The sequence below is a fragment of the Nyctibius grandis genome, chromosome 4 (assembly GCF_013368605.1).
Source record: "Nyctibius grandis isolate bNycGra1 chromosome 4, bNycGra1.pri, whole genome shotgun sequence".
Lineage (NCBI taxonomy): Eukaryota > Metazoa > Chordata > Aves > Nyctibiiformes > Nyctibiidae > Nyctibius > Nyctibius grandis.
In genome coordinates, this window is record NC_090661.1 from 46973233 (window position 1) to 46993240 (window position 20008).

A 20008-nucleotide genomic window follows, 5' to 3' on the forward strand; every position below is an offset into this window, starting at 1 on the left:
AGTCCCGGGGTGCAGGATGCGGGGATGCCGGGCTGCGGGGTGCCGGGTGCGGGATGTCGGGGTGCCGGTGCCCCGGCTGGTCCCACCCCTGCGCGGTGCTCCCCGCCCCGCGGCCCCGCTCCCCCGCCCTCCCTGACGTGTGGCGCTGGCAGCCCTGCCGGTTCCGCATTCCCGACCCCTCCCCGCAGCCCGGGCCCGCTATATAACCGGGGCTGATGCAACCCACCCCGCCGCCCGCCACAGCCTGCGGGAGGCACGCAGCGGGGCGGCGGGGGGTGGCTGGCTGGCTGGCCAAGGCGCCCCGGCGGCGGCCGGCACCGACATCGGCACCCGGCGGGGCCCGGGGGTCGGGGCAGCGCCGCGCAGCCGGGCGGAGGCGGCGGGGCTGAGCCTGCAGCCCGCACCCGGCCCCTGCGGCCGGGCACCCCGGCAGCCCGGTCCCCCTGCACGGTGGGTGCGGGTGCGGGCGGGGAGAGCGCGCCGGGCGGGCCGGGATGGGGAGCGGAGGGCGGGCGGGGGGGCGGCCGGAGGAGCATCCCAGCACCCCGCGGCGGCGGGCGGAGTGCCGCCCTCCGGGCGAGGAGGGGGTCCGGCTGCCAGCGGGCGGGGGCACCGCGGACGTGTGGGTAGACCCTCCTGGGTGGGGTGGCGGGCAGAGCCGCACGGGCGGCTCGGAGCGGGGCTGCTACCCCCGCATCCGGCTGTCGCGGGGGCTCGGGCTGCCCTTCGGGGGTGCCTGGCGCTGGGCTGCTGCCCCCGCGCTGACCCGCTGCAGGGGCGGCGGGGAGCGGCCTCGCCCCGCTTTCGGTGCCCTCCGTGCTCCGCCTCACCTGCCGGCCGGCGCGCAGGTGAGGGGCCGGGCTCCCCGCGGCCGGAGGGCGGGCGCCGCGGTGAGCCGTGCCGGGGAGGCAAGGGGCCCCGGAGGGTCCCCCACCGCTCGGTCCCAAGCCCGCTTTAGCAGTCAGGCATGGAGTTGAATGGAAGTTGCATTCTTTTGCATGCTCTGCTCCAGGAGGCACTTTGCTTTTTTTCATGGGAGGGAAATAGGTTTGAGAGCAAATTGGGGGAAAAGGAGAAATACCAAGAGAGCAAGAGCCACGTTATGTTTCCATCTTCGTTTAATGAAGGCCCTGTAGAGGTGTATTTGAAAACACAGGGTCTCCTATGCCTTCAAGGAGAGTGAGAACACTCTGCTGGCTGGTTCCAGGGCCATATGCAGCGTATGGTGGCCAATGAAACGGGGCCTGGCTTGTTCTCTTGCTTGTCTTGGCAGCCTGCTCCATGGCTTGTATTACCAGCCCTGGAACACAACCACTGCCAAACTGTGTGTGTGTGCCTGTGTGTGTGTTTGGACTCTGAGAGCTCAGCAGAAACAAATGCTTCTGCAGCTCAGACCAGGATTTTTTAGCTAGTTTTGAGAAAACCTGCATGAAAAACTCTATCTGGAGGCTGTTGCCAGAGCCTGCACTGGGAATTTGCTGGTGAGTGCTTGCGTGGGGACTTCTGGGAATGCCAGTTGTTGGAGTTCAGATTCTTAGTATGATTCCTAATGATTTAAAAAAGCAAAACCCTGCCCATGTAGGGTGCAGGAGCCACCATCCAAACCGTCCCTGTGTCAAGCAGCGATTGGTTGTCCCAGGTTCCTGGGGTCTGGGGGATTAACAAGATCTGCTGAGAGTTAATGTGCAGGTTGCTGCCTCTGTCTCCTTGCTGAGACACCTATGGATGCTTCTTCCTCCTCTTCACAGCTGAGGATTGAGTGTTTCCCTCTGTGCAGGATGCAAAGGTCTCTGTGCTGTGGTCCTTGCCAAGGAAAAGTAGATACTCCCTCATACCTCTTGCCTCCTCCTGCCCTCTCCATCTGAGCAGTGTGTCCAACTACGCCACTGGAGCGCAGGCAGCGCTGAGCATCTGCTCTGCGGTCTCCTTCCCCGTGCTAGTGTTTGCTACTTCAGCTGCATTGCCTGGGTCAGGTACTTGGCAGCATGTAGTGTCTTGAGTGTGAAGCTCTTGAGAGGCTCTTTTCACTGCAGTAGGCTGTTCCCGGTGGGGGAGCAGAGACATGGTGTGTGGCATGGACCCCTTGCTAGCCCGCATGTGTCCTGCGGTGCCTGTGCAGCAAGGAGGGGGCATGGCAAACCTGATGCCATCTGTCTTTGGCTGCTTGCATGGATTTCTCAGTTGCTTGGACTGTCCAGAGTATCAATCCAAGCATTGCAGGCTATTTTAACATGCAGCCAGGGAGCTGAAGGTCCATATGTGCCTCTCAGCTGAGCAGGGCTGTTGCAAACCAGCCAGAGCTGATCTTCATATGGATTAGAGGTCTTTGTGGATGATCCTGGCATTCAGGGCATAATTTTGAGGAGTTAGTAGCGGGGGGCCTCTCATCTCTGAAGGCCATCCTTGGCCCCTGAGGGCAGAGCTCTGTGCCAGAGTAGGGTTGTCTTCTTGAAGAAGATTCCAGCCCTGACCACATGTGGTCATGTAAGGTCCTGGGGGATTTCAACAAGTCAGTCGTTAACCTCAGTGTCTGAGCTGCAGCCTAGCTCAGACCAGGATATTTCTTCTTCCTCCCCAAATCTCTTCGAGCTTCTTCAGGCAGAAATAGGATAGCTTTTACCTTCCTGCTCTGTACTGCCGTCCAGTGGGTGGTGCAGCATTATTAAATGTCCACCACAAATAATTAATTGCAATCACTAATAATAATGCTGTAATAATTAATTTCAATTTTTTGCAGTTATTGCAATTAATTATTGCAATAGAGGAGCCTTGCTATGCTAGGTGCTGTACAACACCCCTCTGTCACAGGTTGCTTACAAGTCAATCGCTGCATTGCAGTGGTGGGGGCAGTGTAATGATAAACTAGAGCTTTTTACTACCCTGTGAAGGTACGGAGGAAAATGCTAGGGAAAAAGGACTGTGAGCTGACTGCTTTGCTAATGGCAAAGGGGAGGTTATTTCTAAAGCTGAGGACTGAGGGACCATTATCCCCCCTCCTCATAATGGGGATAAGGAGTCAAAGCATCAGACAGGCCTGATGGTGGGACTTGGGAGGGGGGAGCTGCAAATCTGCACTTCTGCTGAGGAGAGGTTGTCTGCTTTGGGCTGCCCCATGGGTACAGTGTAGGGAGCTATGTGCCTCCCTGATGAAGAGGAGGGAGGCAGCAAGGCTCTCTGCATTCCTGTTTTCAGAAAGCTTTTCATAGCCTTCTGTCTGTGAATGACTCTGATGTTCCTCCTGCCATCGCTGTGAAACTAGATGCGCAGGACTGAGCCAGACCGTTCCCACTCATGAAATGGGTTCCTGAGGAACTGTCCTTCACAGCTCCCTCCTCTCTTCAGCATTGTGGTCTTGCAGTCCATTCACTGCAGCTTGGGAGGCTGGGATGGGACATTACATGTACAGGTGTTCACAAACCCTGCAGCTCTTCTCCCACTACGTGGGGTTGCCTGTGGGAGGAAGAAAGCAGCAAGGGCAGCAGCTGGGAGTGTCTGTGGGAAGGGCACAGATGCTTCTTTTACCCTGCAAAACCAGGGCTTGGTTGTAAGAGCTGTCCGTCCTGCTTAGGACGGAGGTGGAGTGTGGAGATAGTGAGGTACTATGGTGCCTAGCATACTGAGGTGGCAAGCTGCAGCTCAGTGTGCTTGGTAAGCCATGCTGTGATTGTGCCTTAAACTGGCCTTTAAATAAAGGGGAATCTCCCTGATGTCATAAAACACTAAGTAATGTTAGGTCCTCAGTAAAAAGAAGGCATGCAGAGTTTTATCCCAGTGGGTGTCACTGCAGCTCTTCAGTACGCTACAGGTGGTGCGTTCCTCGGCATCAACAGGTTCAGCAGATGAATGAATGAATGCACAGTGGCTGTTGTTAAAGTCCATGTTTGCCAGCACTACTGCATGGGTATCTGAAAAGACTGGTTGCAACCCAAGGGCTTGGCTGCTGCTGTGTTCTGATGGTGGCAAATAACTTTGATACTGTTTGGTGTGGCCTTTGGCACTGTCACTGCAAGTTACTGCTTTTAACAATGCAGACCAGAACAAGCTAGGCAGGAGATGGGGTGACCTGCTGTAAGGTACTAATCAAAACTAGATGCATCAGATGCATCTAGAGCAGTTGTGTGTGAACAGGAGAGTATTGCATTTTAGACAACAGGAGAAAACAGTAATTGCATGGCTAGGTACTTGTGGCACTGGGAATATGGGGTAGTAGCTTTCTGCCTTCAACTTCATTGTGCTTAACTTGGCACTTACTGGGAGCTGAACCTTGAAGTGGAAGGTCTGTAGGCTCCAGTGACCCTCAGCACTCTGCAGTGTCCCCAGCCAGAAAAGTCCAGATGGAAAAAAGCAAGTGGCTCTGTGCTTCAGAGAAGGAGCGATAGCCAACTGCCCTGTCTTTGTTTAGGAAGTTACATTCTTGGGGCATGAGGAGTTGAGCGTGTCAGGAAAGGGCTTTCATATAAATCATCCTTCTGCCAACAGAAGGAACTAGAAGATGCAATGTATGCCATACAGGCTGAGCGAACTGGATAGGAGCTAAAAAAGTAAAAAAAAGACAATAAAGCCATAGTAAAACCTAAGGAACCAGAAGCTGCTTCTCAGGGATGGTAGCACCTTCTCCACAGCAGAATTACTGCCTGTTGGCCAGGAGCAGATGAAAGGCCAGTTGCTGTGACTTAGGTGCTCCAAGGCAGTACATACAAATGGCCATAGTCTGTTAAGTGCTAACACCCTGATGAAGAGATCAAAGATTGCTTGTATGGTGGCTTGCAGACTTTGGCAGTGCTCCAATGCATGGCAGCTGACAAGTAATGGCAGGCACCCAGGTCGAGCCTGGAGTGACAGAACAACAGGCAAGCATGGCCTTGGTTCTGCAGGCAGCATGGAGAAGGGCTGGTAGGACAGACTTTGCCTTAGTGCAGCGCTTAACATGGGCAAAAGAGAAACATGCTGGTATTTAGAGTGTCAGAAATCTGCTGGCTGGCAATATTAGGTGCTAGACTGGCGCTATGAGCGTCGGAAGGGTACTTGGATCAACCATTGCAGATGTCAGAGCATGTAAAATAGCTTATGTTGGAAGAAACTGATTTATAGACAGAAAAATTGAAAATAAGGTTGCAAACAGCCCTCACTCATGCCAAGGAAGCTGACAGCAGAGATAAGACAGTAATGGCAATTTAAATTGAAGTATGACTGTCAGAGCCAGCTTTGGGATGTCGTGGTCCTGTCTGTACGATGATGCTGTTGATGCAGCAGCAGCAACTTCATTGGGTTTATCAGGAAGCACACAGCACCTCTGGATAAGTGAGGATGCATAGGATGGTTCTGGGGGAACAGTGGATACAAACTAAGGCAGTGTCTGTACAGGGAAATGAATGTGTGATTTCAACACAAGTAGGCATTCCTGTACCAGTTTGTCTGTGGGCAAGAATAGCACTGAAGAGGTGGCAGGAGGGGTGTGAGTAGAGGCTAGCAACTGGAGTACAAGTCCCTGGGGATACTGGGTTACAGGGATTATGTCTATGCATGTTAGATTTATGCTGTAACCGCTGTGCAAACATCAGCGCCTTCAAAAAAAACCAAACAAAGAGTCCCCAGAAAAAGCAGCAGCAAAATCAGTATGGGAAGAAAATAAAAAACAACTCCAAGCAAATGAGGATTAGAACTGCTGGAGAAAGAATACGAGGGTATGCAGGGACAGTGTCATGAGGAAGCTGAGCAACTGTATGGGACAGTAACAACTTGGTGAAGCTTCTTCCCGCTAGGTCGTGGGCTCCAGAAGATAACAGACCCCTGCAATAGGAGAGAAACTATGAGTAATGGGCACTGCCTTTAAGAAATATTAGATCAACCAGTGTCAGACTGTTGACCATAAGGACATAATTGGGGGACACAGCACAGAAACACTTGTCACTGATGGGAAAGATGCAGCAAAACTGAGGTGAGCAAAGGAAGCTGTACTGTTGTCAGCTTTTTGGGGATGAGACTGCTGATAAAATAACTGAGCTTGACCTGAGGTTGACCAAGACCACAAGAACAGTGCCAAAGCAAGGATGTGAAAGTGACTGCAATAATTAGGAGGGTTTACAGACATTTCGGCAAGAGGTCAAGTCTTGTGTTACAGCATTTTAACCAGAACAAGGGGAGTGTAGAGGCAAAGCTAAGGAAATTCAATCTGAATTTTGACCCATGAAATCATGTGTTGACCAGATTTTTGCTGTAAGGATAGTTGCTGAAGAGAGCATTGAATGACACAAGCTGCTCATTGCTGAACTCAAGTTTTAAGAAAGCCTCCTCTGTCTCCTAATTCACTCTGGAGCATCTTGATGTTGTGGCATGAGATGATGAATATCATCAGTGCAGAAGGCACAGCTATGGTGAATGTAAACTTGAGCAGCTGGTGTCATGTAGATCCTGGTGTCAGATGTAAGACTGCACATTCTCTTTCCTGTCGCTGCTTTGCTTTGCTCTTGGCTTCGTTATGTGAAAAAGCATAGCTGATACAATGCAGGAATTGTGTGGCTCAGCTGTAGGACACCAGAAAGCTCGGTTTTACTGAAGACACATTTCTCAGCTCATGTAAGAAGACATTGAAAGACTGCCTGGCACTGAGGAAAAAGACTGTGTTAATCAGTTATGAAAAGAAAAAATCTAAGAATCCTAGCTGAAGCACTGTGCTAGAAAGGGAAGGAATACAGAGGTGAGCTGGCTCATGTGCCTTAGAAATAACAAACACTGCAAGGGAATATCCAGAAAGGAATTATGAGTTGGCAAGGCACCAGCCGAATTCACCCCATCCAGCAAGACGTGGCTATTGAAAAACTGCAACTTAAAGGTCAAACAGATCTTGAACTTCAAAGTTATTTCTGTCCTACCGTGCAAACATGGTAGAAATATGCTGGAGCCATAGGCAGGCACGGCAATGGCTTCCAGGGTAACGGCCTTGACAAGGAGACCAACATATCAAAGAGAATTACATGCCTTGGCTTTTTTGACATGCTCAAAGTACAACTTCTTACCTCTAGCATTAACCAGAAAAGAAGGTGAAAGTATTTGGGACTTGGGATGAAAGGAAAGCCTTTCCTACAGGAGGAAGGGGCAGAAGGAGTGGAACAAGAGAGTTCCTCTGATCAGCAGGGAGTGACAGTGCCTGGGGCTGAGTGGCATCAAGGGCTGGGCAGGATGATCTGTCACTGCACCCCTGCTCTGCAGAGAGGGACAGCATCTCTCTTGTTCCCTTATTTGCATCGCTATAGCCCTGCTGGGAATGGCTTTATGTTCTTCTCCAAGGTCTAACTCAGCTTGACTCTTGGCAGTTCTCAATGTGCTCCTGAGCTTCCTGACCCCTGAGCAAGACCTTGCCTTAGAAGTCACTTTCCCCTTTCCCACCTACTTCTCAGCTCGTCTTAGTGTGCAGGTTTGTGTTCTTCCAGGTGGCTACTGGTGCTTTGGTTTGAACAGCTTTAGATTTAGGTTACACTGATGCAGGTGTGATGTGGGCTTTAGCAATGCAGTCCCTGGATCCAGGGTAAGTGTTGGTGTTTTTTTTGGTGGGGTGTTTGTTTTTTTTTTTTTTTTGAGCATGTTAGGTATTGGGTCAGCTCCTTCACTCTGACCTGTTCCTCATGTCACACTGGCATGGAGGCTATTTCAAGGCACATTAAGATACCAGATCAAAGAGGCAGAGGGAAAAGGTGGGCCAGAGAAAACATGTGTTTTCTCAAATCTTTAGCCAGTTGTCTCCAGGGAGCTGCCCCAGGCTCAGGAGTGCAGGGGGTGCTCAGTGTCCAGGTAGTCTCACAGTCTGGAGAACAGATTTCTCCTGCCTCCTTATGTCATAAATTGGAGTGACCCTGAATTTGGTCTAGCTGAGAACCAGGACTGTCCAGCCCAGTGCCTAAGTGCTGTCAGATGCATGTCGTGATGGAACACAACAAATTAAAACCAGGTCCCCCAAGTGCAGAATGGATTTAGGTATCCAGTTCTGGGCTCAAGTCAGTTCCCAGCCTGAAGCCTGTGAAAGGGTGGGTCAGAGCCCCAAATCAGTGTGTGTTGTAGCAGCTCACACGTGGAATTTGCAGGAGGGAGACTCCAAGAGGGTGTTCATATACTTTAGCTACTGATTTTTTTTATTATTTTTACAAAGCACAAAGTGTTCAAACTGGGGATGGACATCTATGGGATTGCTGGTGAGGGGGTGTGCAGCAGCTGGCCTGGGGTGTGCTGCCCTTGGCAGGCTTCTTCCCCAGTGCCACATCACGTCGTCTCAGTGGCAGTGGCTGGGAAATGGCTAGCTCTGCAGTGCGTGCAGCTATCCCAAAACAGTAGACTGAATTTAACTCCACACAGCTGAGTCCTGGGGCAGGATGTCCTGGGAAAAGCCTCTGGAGTCACCTCCCCTTTGCTGTGCCAACTCACTGACCTGGTGCTTTCCTGATGGAGAGGGACAGACTCTGAGGAAGATGGTAGAGATTTAGGCACAGTCCCCAAATAACTCTTTGCATTTTTCTGTCTGGAGTGCAGCCTAAGGTAGGATGGTGCCTGGTTTCTGGAAGAGAGAATCGTCTTAGCTGTGTGTAGCCTGAAAGGAAGGGGAGGGAGGTAGTGTGCAGCTTCAGAGCCCTGCGAGCAGGCATCTCCTGACACTGTACAAGGCAACCACTGCAGATGTGGAATTACAGCTGTCTCGTTTAGAGATCACTGTGGAAGAATGAATACTTTGGATCCGTTTAGGTCCTTGCAATCACAATAAGTTGACATGTAGTCTTTTCTGAGGACAAGTATCATTATCAAGTATTTTCTTTCTCTTCTGTCACCAAATAGGCAGGAGTCCATTTCATCAGGTAGTATCACTTCCCTTCAGAAGTTACTCATATCTCCTATCTTTCCCATCTTCTCCTTTTCAGGCTTTAATGCCCTTGTGCAGATCGCCTCCCCCAGGCTTGGCTTCCTCTCCCTGCATACCAGCACTGCTGAGCACTGACCTGCTCTCCCCTTTCTGGTCTCTCCTCCTGAAGGATGACCAGAGCAGAGGGCTCAGTTCCTGCTCGTCACCTCCTTACAGTCATGGTCTTGCTGCATTTACTTTCCACGTTCTTTCTCAAGTCCCGTTGGTCACTGCTGCTGTCTGCTGAGCATACTCCACTAGAGAACATCTTGTGCTGACACCTGGACCTCTTCAGTGGCAGATCAGAGTGTATGGCAGTTAACAGCATATTGGCTTGTAGGCCCTCTGATGCAAATCCCCTTGTCTGTCACACCAGTACGGCTTGCACAGCACCTGTGCTGTGAGCTGTGGAGCTTGCATTAGCCTCTGCACTTGACTAACCTGTATGATTGGCTTTCCTTCCCTTCCACTGCTCATCTCCTATTCCTTCACATTAACAAACATACCAGATAATCTCCTGGGTAAAGAGATGTGCTAGCGACAAGAAATCCTTAACTTCTCTGTTTGTCATGACTAACCCTGTTCAACCTGCTCCCACTGGCCCTGCTTGAGCAGGGGGGTTGGATCAGGCGATCTCCAGAGGTCCCTCCCTACCTCAACTGTTCTGTGACTCTGTGATCCATCAGTCCCAACTCACATGCAGCTTTACTCAAGTTTTCAGCCTGGTAGTGACATAGATTTGTCATCCGAGGATGGCAAGTGCTGATCAACTGTGGCAGCTGGGTTGACAATGTGTGTGTGCCTCCGCTTAGCCCAGTTGTACTGCCTGGACCAAAAGTCTGCATCGCCCATTACCTGATCTCTCAGCGGCTGAGAGTGGATGCTTTGGGAAGAGCAGGGCAAGTGCATATTATCCTTTGCTTAATGCACCTCCTCGCTCTGGCAGTCGGTGCTGTCAGAGCTTCCAGGAGTTTGTGCAGACTGATGTGACTGATGGTCCTTCATATGGACCCCTCTTCCATGAGTTTGCCCAACTGCTCATTGAATCCTGCCTTGTGACTGGCTCTAGTGGTTGGGGGAAGCTGCTCACTGAGATTTTGATCCACTCCATTAGCTGTTACTCTCTCCTGACATTGCTGGTCCCCCTCCCTGCTGCATGGGTGCCTTCTGGTGTGGGTGCAGGATGGAGTGGATGCCTGGAGTGTGCTGGGACTGGTCTGGCTGGGCAGAGCAAGGAGAGCAGCGCATAAGCACTGGGACATGTGTTTGAGTTGAGGAGGGGGAAAAATGGTTGCTGTGTGGATAGTTGTAACTGGGTCACTTGTGAGTGCTGCAGGCCAGTTACACAAGTAGGGATGTACTTGTGCTGTAGCCAACAGTCACCTGCTCCCTTTGCTTTTTGGCTGATGTAACAGCCCCAGCTCTATGGGCTTCCCATTGTAGGTATAATTTTATTTCTTTATCTCTTAGCCACTTGTTCTCCATGTTTCCTGGTAACTCCTTTTCTTCTGCCTATAAGATAGCTGCCAAAGCTTGGCCCAATCCTATTCTTACTTGCGCTTCAATTTTTTTTCTTTCCTGATAGAAGAAGCCTTTTGCACCTTGCTCCCTTTCCCCTCCCCTCCAGCCTTTGCTTCCTTGTGTCTGCTGGGAGATGTTTGTTCAGTGTTAGGTTTTTCTCATGCAGTTTTATCCCTGGTCCTCATGTGCCACGTCCCAGCCCTGACCAGCGGACTGAGCCTGCCCAGAAGAAATCCAACCTAAAGCATCTTAGGGTCCTCTTTGTGCCATTTTCTTCTTGTCCTAATAACCTACATGTTAATCAAAACTCAGTTAAGAGCAAACCTTGATCTTCTGTATTCCAGAGAAAGGTGTGCTAAAACCAGTAGTCCATGGGACCGCATCACTGTCATTGCAGCCAGCTCCTGTTCTTCTGGTGCTTTGCCTCTTAGGTCTCTTCCCTTCTTGATCAACACGCCAGCAGCATATCCTTCCTAGCAGGATTCATATATTTTGATTTCTATCACTCAGGTTCTGCTTAGTCCTTGCCTTTGCCATCCCTGGGGACGAACGACTGCTTTCCCTGGTTTGCACCCAGTTAGGTGATGTGACTGTAGAATAAATTTGGCTTGTGCCATGTTGTGAGACCCTGTAGCTGGGTTGTAACAGGCTGTGTCTCTCCCTCCAGCCTACCAAGCTGTTTCCACTGCTATGATGCCAGGGCAGATCCCTGACCCGTCCCTGACAGCCGGCGCTCTGCCTGGGCTCGGCCCATTGACAGGACTGCCTGGCTCAGCCCTGACCGGTGAGGAGCTGAAGTACGCTGACATCCGCAACATCGGGGCCATGATCTCACCGCTCCACTTCCTGGAGGTAAAGCTTGGGAAGAGACCCCAGCCTGTGAAAAGTGAGGTGAGTCTTGGGGGCTGGTGGCGGCAGATGGCCTTGCAGGGCTGTTGCCTGCACCTGCCTGTGCTTCTCTCCTGCCTGTGCTTGGGTTTCCTGCCAGGGTGGCCAGCAAAGTGTTTTATAAGCACGTCACACTGCCTGTTTGGTGATGTGCACATGTGTTGGCAGCTGCTCCACTGGCTGCCTCTTCCCTGTGCCTGAATTTCTGTCCTTGTGGCATGGGCTGGGAGTGGTGGCCTCAATGTCCCACACCTGACTGGTCCCGTGCAGCCATTGGCAGCTGACTGAACTCATACCGTGCCTGCGGAGGGGGTCTGGTGCAGCCAACGTGTCCCTAGGTTGGGGCATGCATCCAAAGGAGGAGCTGTGCAGCCTGTCAGAGGGCTTGCGCGATGCTTTCATCTCGTCTCCAGTGCCAATGAGCGTTGGTGCTGCTGGCGTTGACGTTGCCTTTCCCACAGGGACGAGGTGCGTGGGTGAGAGGTGCTGAGTGGCAGCGGTGACTCAGCTTGTGCCGCAGGCACTGCTCTCTGGGGCTGCCCCTGCCCCGCTGCTTGGGGGGGGGCTTGGCTTCACCTCAGGGCTCCTGGACAGGGAAGGTGGGCAGCTTCTGTTCAGTACCACAGGCTGGCATGTCAGAACCAGGCTGCAGGGGCTTGGGAGACAATTGCACAGCATTTTCCTTGTGTGGTTGTCTTGTGTTGGTTGTCCAGTCTTTGACTCCTTGACCCTTGCTGTACTGGTGGTGACTGCACCTCCTGCTGCCTGCAGACAGAGCTGGGAACCCATCAGTTCAGAGGCCCAGCATTGGTGAGGGTGGTGGCTGCTGTCAGAAGGTCGATAAACAACCCTTCCAAACAGTGCATTTTCTCCTGTGTGAGGATACCTTAGATGATGCTGTGTGGGGATGGGGTGACGTGCATTCTCTGGACATGTCAGTGAGGAGGTGCTAGATGATGTGAAAAGATGCCCAAGATGAGCTGTGAGCTGAAGGGGGTAAAACATCAGTTCCAGGGAGCAGCCCAGTCTCCAAATGGTGCTGACACTTGGTTTGGCCCAACTCCTATGCCAAAAGCTCAGCAGCACCCAGGCCCACCTGCGGGGAGAGTGCCTGTTCCTTCCCCCCCAGCCCCTTGCAGTGGACTCCTGCGGGGAGAAATGGTACGATGGAGTCCATCTGATCACCTTGCACAGGAGCTCTGTGCCCAAGGGGGTGTCCAATCAGCTCATGCAGCATCCCATGGAGCTCTCCTGGGGAAGGACTGGGCAGCTCCACAATGGCAGGAACCTCAGCTCCTCAGCTAGGATGCTGCAGGAGGCAGTCGGAAGGGTCTGGGGGATACTAATGGTTTTGATCCCTCTATGGGCAAAGTAGTTGTGGGTTGGCAGCTGAAGCCAAATGCTGTTCCAAGCTCTTGGCCTGGGTATCATGCAGCAAACAGGGTGCAATGCCTGCCTTGCTTCATGGGTTGGGGAAGAAAGAGGGAGTCTGTAGCTGTGCTGTTTTCCTGGGCACAGCTCCTTTCCTGGGGCATCTCAGGCACCTCTGAGCTGGCCCTGCAACAGCTGCTTTTGCTTGGTGGGCATGGGGATGTGGTCTCACCAGCCTCTGCGTAACAGGGACAGGCCAGTTCTGCCCTGCAGCAGGTACTGGAAGTGCCGAGTGTCCTTCGAGCCAGTTGCTGAGACACCATGTGGAGGACAGATAAGGAGAAATCCACTGGCAGCCCCCACATGGCTGCCTTTCCCTGCAGCTGGTTCCTCCCCTGCATGGTCTGGAAAGCCGAGGAGTTGAGGACAGCAAATGGAGCTGCCCCTGGCACAGGCTTTACAGCAAAAGCCTGGGGGAGCTGAAGCAGTAGCTGCTTATCTCATGAGTAGCCAAGAAGCTGCCCACGCATAATTTTGCAATGCAGCCTGCAGCTGCTTTCCTCTTGCAGGGAGCCGGAGCCCGGGGACGCTGGATACCAGCATGGGAGGGCACGCTGCTCCCCGCGAGCTGGGGCACAGGCAGCTTGCTTTGCTGTGCTGGGGGGACCAGCATCTGGTGAGGCTGCAGCTCGAATACTGTGTTCAGTTTTGGGCCTCTCACTACAAGAAAGACATTGAGGTGCTGAAGTGACCCCAAAGAAGGGCAACGAAGCTGGTGACGGGTCTAGAGCACAAGTCTTATGAGGAGTGGCTGAGGGAAGTGTTTAGTGGGGCTGTTCAGTGTGGAGAAAAGGAGGCTGAGGGGAGACCTCATAGCTCTCTACAGCTGCCTGAAAGGAGGTTGTAGTGAGGTGGGGGTCAGTCTTCTCCCAAGTAACAAGTGATAGGATGAGAGGAAATGGCCTCAAGTTGTGCCAGGGGAGGTTTAGATTGGGTATCAGGAAAACTTTGTTCACAGAAAGGGTTATCAAGCATTGGAACAGGCTGTCCAGGGAAGTGGTGAAGTCACCATCCCTGGAGGTATTTAAAAGACGTGTAGATGTGGTGCTTAGGGACATGGTTTAGTGGTGGACTTGGCAGTGCTGGGTTAATGGTTGGACTCTATGATCTTGAAGGTCCTTTCCAACCAAAACGATTCTATGATTCTATGATCTCCTGGCACTGGGGTGTTTGTCCCTGGGAGTGTGCACAAAACACACCCAGTGGGTGCTGGGCACTGGCTTCCCTGCAGGGTGGTGGACAGCCCCACTGAGCAGGCTGCTCTCCTCTTGGGGCAGCTGGAGACAGGTGTTCCTGGGCTCCTCCATCATCAAAACCTGCCTGGGGTGTTCCCTCTGGGACAGAGCCCTGCCCCTCAGGCTGATCAGCTCTGTCCCCGATGCTGCTGACTGAAGCAGTTCAGGAAGCAACCCCAGACCTTCTACCCACAGGGCTCCCCTGGAGATCGGCTACTGAAACATGCTATGGGGTGATATGCCATCATTGTCTCTCGTGCCTCTGAGTAGAGTCCTAACCCCCAGCACCAGGGCCATGGCACGTTTTTGAACTGAAATCAAGCAGAAGCAGAGAGGGGGAAACCTGCTTTCTTGAAGTTACAGGAGCTGTGGTCAAAAAGCAGAGCCAAGGGTTCAAGCTGCAGCTATCTGTGCTGAGCCACCCTCCAGCATCTGTACCCCATCTAAAGGACATGGCCCTTTGCTGGGCCTGCTGTGGTGTGGAGGGGAAGCTGAAGGGGACAGGGACAGGTCACTTATTCTTTATTGTCAGTGAAGGGAGCAACAGGGCATGGAAATGTGTCAGACAGTTCACAGGGAGAGCGTGAGGCTTGTGCGGTAGCTGTTTGCTCTTCCAATTCCTGTTACAACCCAAGACGTACTTTGCAGGAAAGTTTGGGGTATGTTTCTTGCGCTTTGGAGCTGTGAGCACGTGTCCTCTCTCTGCACCCTCCTAATAATCCTTGAACTAAAAGGCCGAGATGTCCACCTCTTCTTCAACTCTGTGTGGAAATTTTGGAAGAGCTGCTTGTGCCTTGCTGTGGGGTGTCCTGGTCCTGCCAGCAGAGCATGATGTTAGAGCCTTCCTGGTCACTTCTGCTAATGCCTGCCGTGTCCGAGTTACGTGGGTGTAGTGAGAGCTGGCCATTTCTGACTGGACTTTGGGGCATCAGTGCAGTTCCCATCCTGGTCCTCCCAGGTGTGGTGTGTGATGCCCCATGGCACTGCCTTGGCAAAGGAATGGCAGCAGCCCGGCATTATGGAAGTCTGTGCGTAGCTTGTACTGACTTCGCTTAACATTTTAGCCCCATCTAAAATAGCAACTTTGGTATGATGCTTCAGAAGTAAGGCAGAGAAGATGCAAAAGCTATTAGTGCTATAAAACTTGGACGTTGTCTTCTAAAGCATGCTACATGCTGCATATCGGGCTTGCAGCTTACTTAAGGTACCCCTTCACCTTAACTCTGCGAAGTCAGTGTTTCATCCTGTCCTTGCACATCCCATTGAGATGTTTTGATTAGTGGGCTTTGGACTTGGTGAATGTTAGCAGCATGTGCAGTTTGCTGTGGCACCTGCAGCATTTGTTTCCCACAGGCACCACTAGTGTACCCACATGTGGGGTAATCTGGTGGCTCCCCACTCCTACCACCACTTTGTGGCCTTGGCGTTGGGAATTTCTGACTTTCCTTTTGAGGTGACTAAGCCCAGGCACTAGAGCAACGAGGGTGTTCAGGTGGTATGTGCTGTGAGAGGCTCATCTGGGAGATGTGTCTCTCAACCACACTGACTTGGGGAGGTATGAAGGGAAGGATGCAGCTGCCTTTTCAGACTGGAGCTGTCCTTAGAGAAGGTACAAGTGGGCTGTGGAAGTGCTCGTAAAGCAAATATTGCTGCTGCTGCATTTGAAAAGATGTGCGCTGTCAGGTGTCAGTTGATAGGAACGAGGCAGTTCAGTCTGACATCTCAAATTTCGGAGTCCCAGACCAAATGTGGATGAAAGCACTGGGGGACCTTTTATTCTCTAGCCATACTACAAAGTGTAACCTGGATGCTGGCTTTGCAGCACTCAGATTTTTTTCTTGAAGGAGCTGGTTTGGGCTCTTGGATGTAAGCATGCCATAGGCCATTTACACAGGCTTTGTAGTAAATATCCCTAAATACTTTGATTATGGGTTTCTAACCCGTAGGGCTTATTGGCCTGGCCTGTGTGGTTTGAATCAGACATCACAGAGCAACTGAGTCATGGTGAACAGCACAGGCACTGCCGTGTCCTGCTTCTTTGCAGGGGATGTGGGACCTGTCCCCACCTTACCATGGTGGCCCTGTGACTCGGCCGGTCCTGAAGCTGCAGCAGACAGTCACGTGTACTGGAAGGGGGGGAGCAGCCAGGTCCAGCTGGGGGATCTTTCAGGTTTCTCTGCCTCTTGCCCTTGGCTGCTTTGAATGCGATGCCTCTCGCCCTTGGGTGTTTTGAGTGACTGTGCTCATGGAGCTGTGCCTGTAGATGTCTGTGTGACAAACTGTGCCTGTCTTTGTGGGATGAGGCTCTATTTCCCTGGTCTCTTCCCTCTCTCAGGGAGGGAGCAGCCCTGCAAAGAGTTGACTGTCGCCTGCCAGCCAGGTCCCCAGCTGTGGGTACTGCACTGGTCTCCCTCCCCATGTCCCCACAGAGCTGAGTTAGAGGCTGTGGCAGCAGCACGCCTGGTTCCTGGTGAGGATTAGACCATGTCGCTGGTGGCCGCTGGCACGGGTGGCTGCCACTCCTCTCCTTGCCTTGACACCAGTGGGGCTGCCGGGTGCTTGTCCCTACCTCCCGCCCTGCCCCACACCTGCCGGCTCTGACCTGGGCTTCTATGTATCGTTGCAGCTGGATGAGGAAGAGGAGAGGAGGAAAAGGCGCCGGGAGAAAAACAAAGTAGCAGCAGCGCGATGTCGTAACAAGAAGAAGGAGAGGACGGAGTTCCTGCAGCGGGTGGGTGCCCTGACCCTAGAGAAGTGCCCCAGCTGTGGGCAACGCTCTCTCCTGAACTGCCCCTCTGCCCCCCTTGCTCCTGCGCCCTTATCTGGGAAAATACAGGCCTGTTGCCCCCCTTTCCATGAGGCTGTGATGGTGGTGGCCGTGTGTGTGCCCAGGCAGAGAGCTCACGGGCATCCCTGTGCTCATGGTACCAGGGATGGAGAGGGCTGGAGGTGGGCTCTGGGCTTGAGGGAGAGAGAGAGTTGATAGTGTCCCTGCCTCAGTGCTGGAGCAGAAGCACCCGTGGGAGTGTGGGACAGGACAGGGGCTGACAGTGTGCTGGCCCCTTGCCCAAATTCCTGAAGGTTTCCCCATTCAGAGGCCAGATGCCCTCTCACCCATGACCCCAAGGCAGAAAAACTCTTGCAGCACCTTGCTGCTTTTCTTCAAGGGGTGGTGGTACACAGACAAATGACACAGCGGGGGACAAGGAGTCATTTCACAAGGGCAGGTCCTTGCAGATAGGGCATGAAAACTTAAATGCAGGTTTGTTTCCAAGCACCCTTCCAGACCATGGAAAGCAGCCAGGCAAGGGCTTTGCTGTGGTGCAGCAGAGACGTGTCCTAGGAGGTGGCTGTGTATCTCCTTGTGCTGGCACGGTGTAATGCAAGGCAGTGGGGCTGGGGATGAACTGCCTGGAGAGACCTCGTGCCTTGGCAAGCCTTCAGGCTGCTCCTGTGCTGGAGGGTTTGAGGGGCAGCACTGAGCAGAAATGGCTCATTGGCCAAATTGTTTCTCCTTGTATCTTGTCCTGTTGGAGTAAAGTCACATGCAGTTGTGTTTCTGTCCTTCTAGGAGTCTGAGCGTCTGGAGCTCATGAATGCTGAGCTGAAGGCCCAGATAGAAGAGCTGAAACAGGAGAGGCAGCAGCTGATCCTGATGCTGAACCGGCACCGTCCCACCTGCATCGTGCGGACAGACAGCATCAAGACACCCGAGAGCGAAGCCAACCCGCTGCTGGAGCAGTTAGAGAAGAAGTGAAGGTGTCACTGGGCCAGGAGGAGGAGACTGGTGCAGGGTCTTCCAGGGTCTCTAATGTATGTACTGTATGAAGAACTGTGCACCCAGGCCTGGTGCAGCCAGGACCCAGTGGACTTCCTTGGGAACTGTGGACCAAACAAATATGGGGACAGAGAAGATCAGGAATCTGTCAACCATGTACTCTGAGGCTGAACCCGGGAGCAGGGCTAGCGGCGCCAGTGAGGGCAACGTCCTTGTGATACCTCATCACGGCCCTTCAGCCTGCTTGCAGCCCCAGGGACCCACGATGCCGCAACGTGTCCTGTGAGGACCACGCGCCCCGTGGGGAGCAGGGGCCGCAGGCAGAGGAGCGGCAGCCGCACTGTGCCCGCCGGCACCCTGCCCAGAGGCTGCCGCTGCTCCTGGGGCACGCTCCAGAGGGACACCCGAACCCAAGAACCGCAAACACTTGACACAGCGCCGTCCGGTGGGCAGGCCTGTCGGGGCTCGGTGGCGCGGGCGCCCCCCACAAGCACACTCTCAGTATAATGTTTACAGCCCAGCTGTCTGTGTCGGCCGTGCTTTTGAATGCACATTTTTACACTTTTTTAAAGTATTTTCTACAAAGTTTTTATACAGTGATATCTATATGGATTTATATAATCACTAGATGTGATCCCATAGAAATGTATGTTACAATGGTCCGTTTGTTACAAACGCATATGCCACAGTTATCTCCATTGTGTTACTTGTCCGGTAGCATCTGGCTCCTTCCCTGGGGTGCTGGGAAGGGGGTCCAAGCTGCCCTCTGCAGCAGTGTCGCTACCTTCTCCATCCATGTATGTCCTTCATAATACTCGGTTCTGTATCTCTCAGTAAATGTTACCTTTATGTACGCCGTCTTCCTGTGCTCTGTCCAGGTCAGGCCATGGTGGGCTCTGGCCAGAGCTCGGCACTGTGGCAGCATGTGCCAGGTCTGACCATGCCAGGTGTGTTCCTGGCTGAGTGGGATGGTGGAGCTGATCCAAGAGTCATTTTTGGTGGTTCTCTGTGTTAGCAGGTGTGGGGCAGGGGCATTCACCCTGGGGAAGCTGGGAACTTCAGAGGCAGCTCTGACCATTGTCAAGCAAGAAGTAGCTCAGTGCTGCACCAATAAAGGCAAGGCATGCCTTGCCAACGGGAAAGGCAGAGGTGTGAGACAGGGAGACCATCTCATCCTTACCTGGTCCTTCTTGTTTCAGGCCTGAATACAGCAGCTTGAACTCATTTCAGGGATGAGAAAGAGATGGAGGAGCTATCACAATGTCCTTGTGGTGGTAATCCCTTCATGGACGGAGGTGGAGAACAGTTCCTTTGGGTCTTGGCCAGGTCCTAGCCTTGCCTCTAACTGATGTGCTGGGGAGGATCCTAAAGCTTGCCTGGGCTTCAGCCAGTGCTGAGCACACAGGTGTGGAGGTTGAGAAGATAATCAGCCAAGTGTGCTTCAGATGCTAGGACTGAGAGAGCAAATATATGAAAAACCAAGCCCTGACAGTATTGTTATGTTTGTGACTTTTAGATACAAAGGCAGGGGGGAGGTGCCTTGGTCTGGACGGGGGCAGACCCCATCTCACATGTGGGTGCACTGAGGGTTGTCTCAGAGGAGCAGTGGTGCGTGGTGCACCCAGGCTTCTCCCAGTCGGTGTCCTACCCATTACCAGTGTGGATGAGGCTACTTTGATGCAAACTGGAAGTGAAAGAAGCTTTCAGCATCTGGTGCAGATGCACACTCCACCCAGGAGCGCTGAAGTGGTATTGAGAAGATGAGCTTGACCTAAACAAGACAACAGCATGGGAGGAGATCTTCCCTGAGCAGGACTGCTTCTCTAGTGCATGTTTCTCTCTCTGTAGCCTCCTTTTCCAACCCTTAACCTCCAGGGATATCTAATGCTAGTCGTTTCCCTGTCTCATACTTTCTTCATGGATTTCCCCTCCCTTTCCATAACTTCTGTCCTTGGGACCTCCTAAAATGCTGCCAGCTGCCTTATTTAATGTGAAGAATGTTGGATCTGTTACAGGCAAAGTTTTTACCCTGGGAGGACTTGTTGGCTGAGGTGTTCTACAGGGATGTGCGAGGACAGGACTTGAAACAAAGGTGGTGGAGAAAAGCAGTGCCTGGCATGGTTCCCACCAGCTGCCATGCCACCCTTGAAGCTGGGCAGCTGTCCCTCTGTGTTTCCTTCTGCCAAGACCCTGCAGCGGTGGCTCAGACCATCGAGCTCTGCTGAAAGGGTGCACAGCACTTTATGGGCCTGCTTCTCTCTTCAGGACTTT

General features: G+C 52.8%; 1 protein-coding gene across 1 annotated transcript; it reads left to right on the plus strand.

The window, feature by feature from the left end:
* The first annotated feature begins 365 nt into the window (after positions 1–365).
* JDP2 (Jun dimerization protein 2) lies at positions 366–18565 on the plus strand. Its single transcript, XM_068399100.1, has 4 exons — positions 366–450; positions 11073–11296; positions 16586–16690; positions 17531–18565. The coding sequence occupies exons 2-4, from the start codon at positions 11096–11098 to the stop codon at positions 17714–17716; spliced, it is 492 nt and encodes a 163-aa protein (XP_068255201.1). The 5' UTR covers positions 366–450; positions 11073–11095; the 3' UTR covers positions 17717–18565.
* The last annotated feature ends 1443 nt before the right edge of the window (positions 18566–20008 follow it).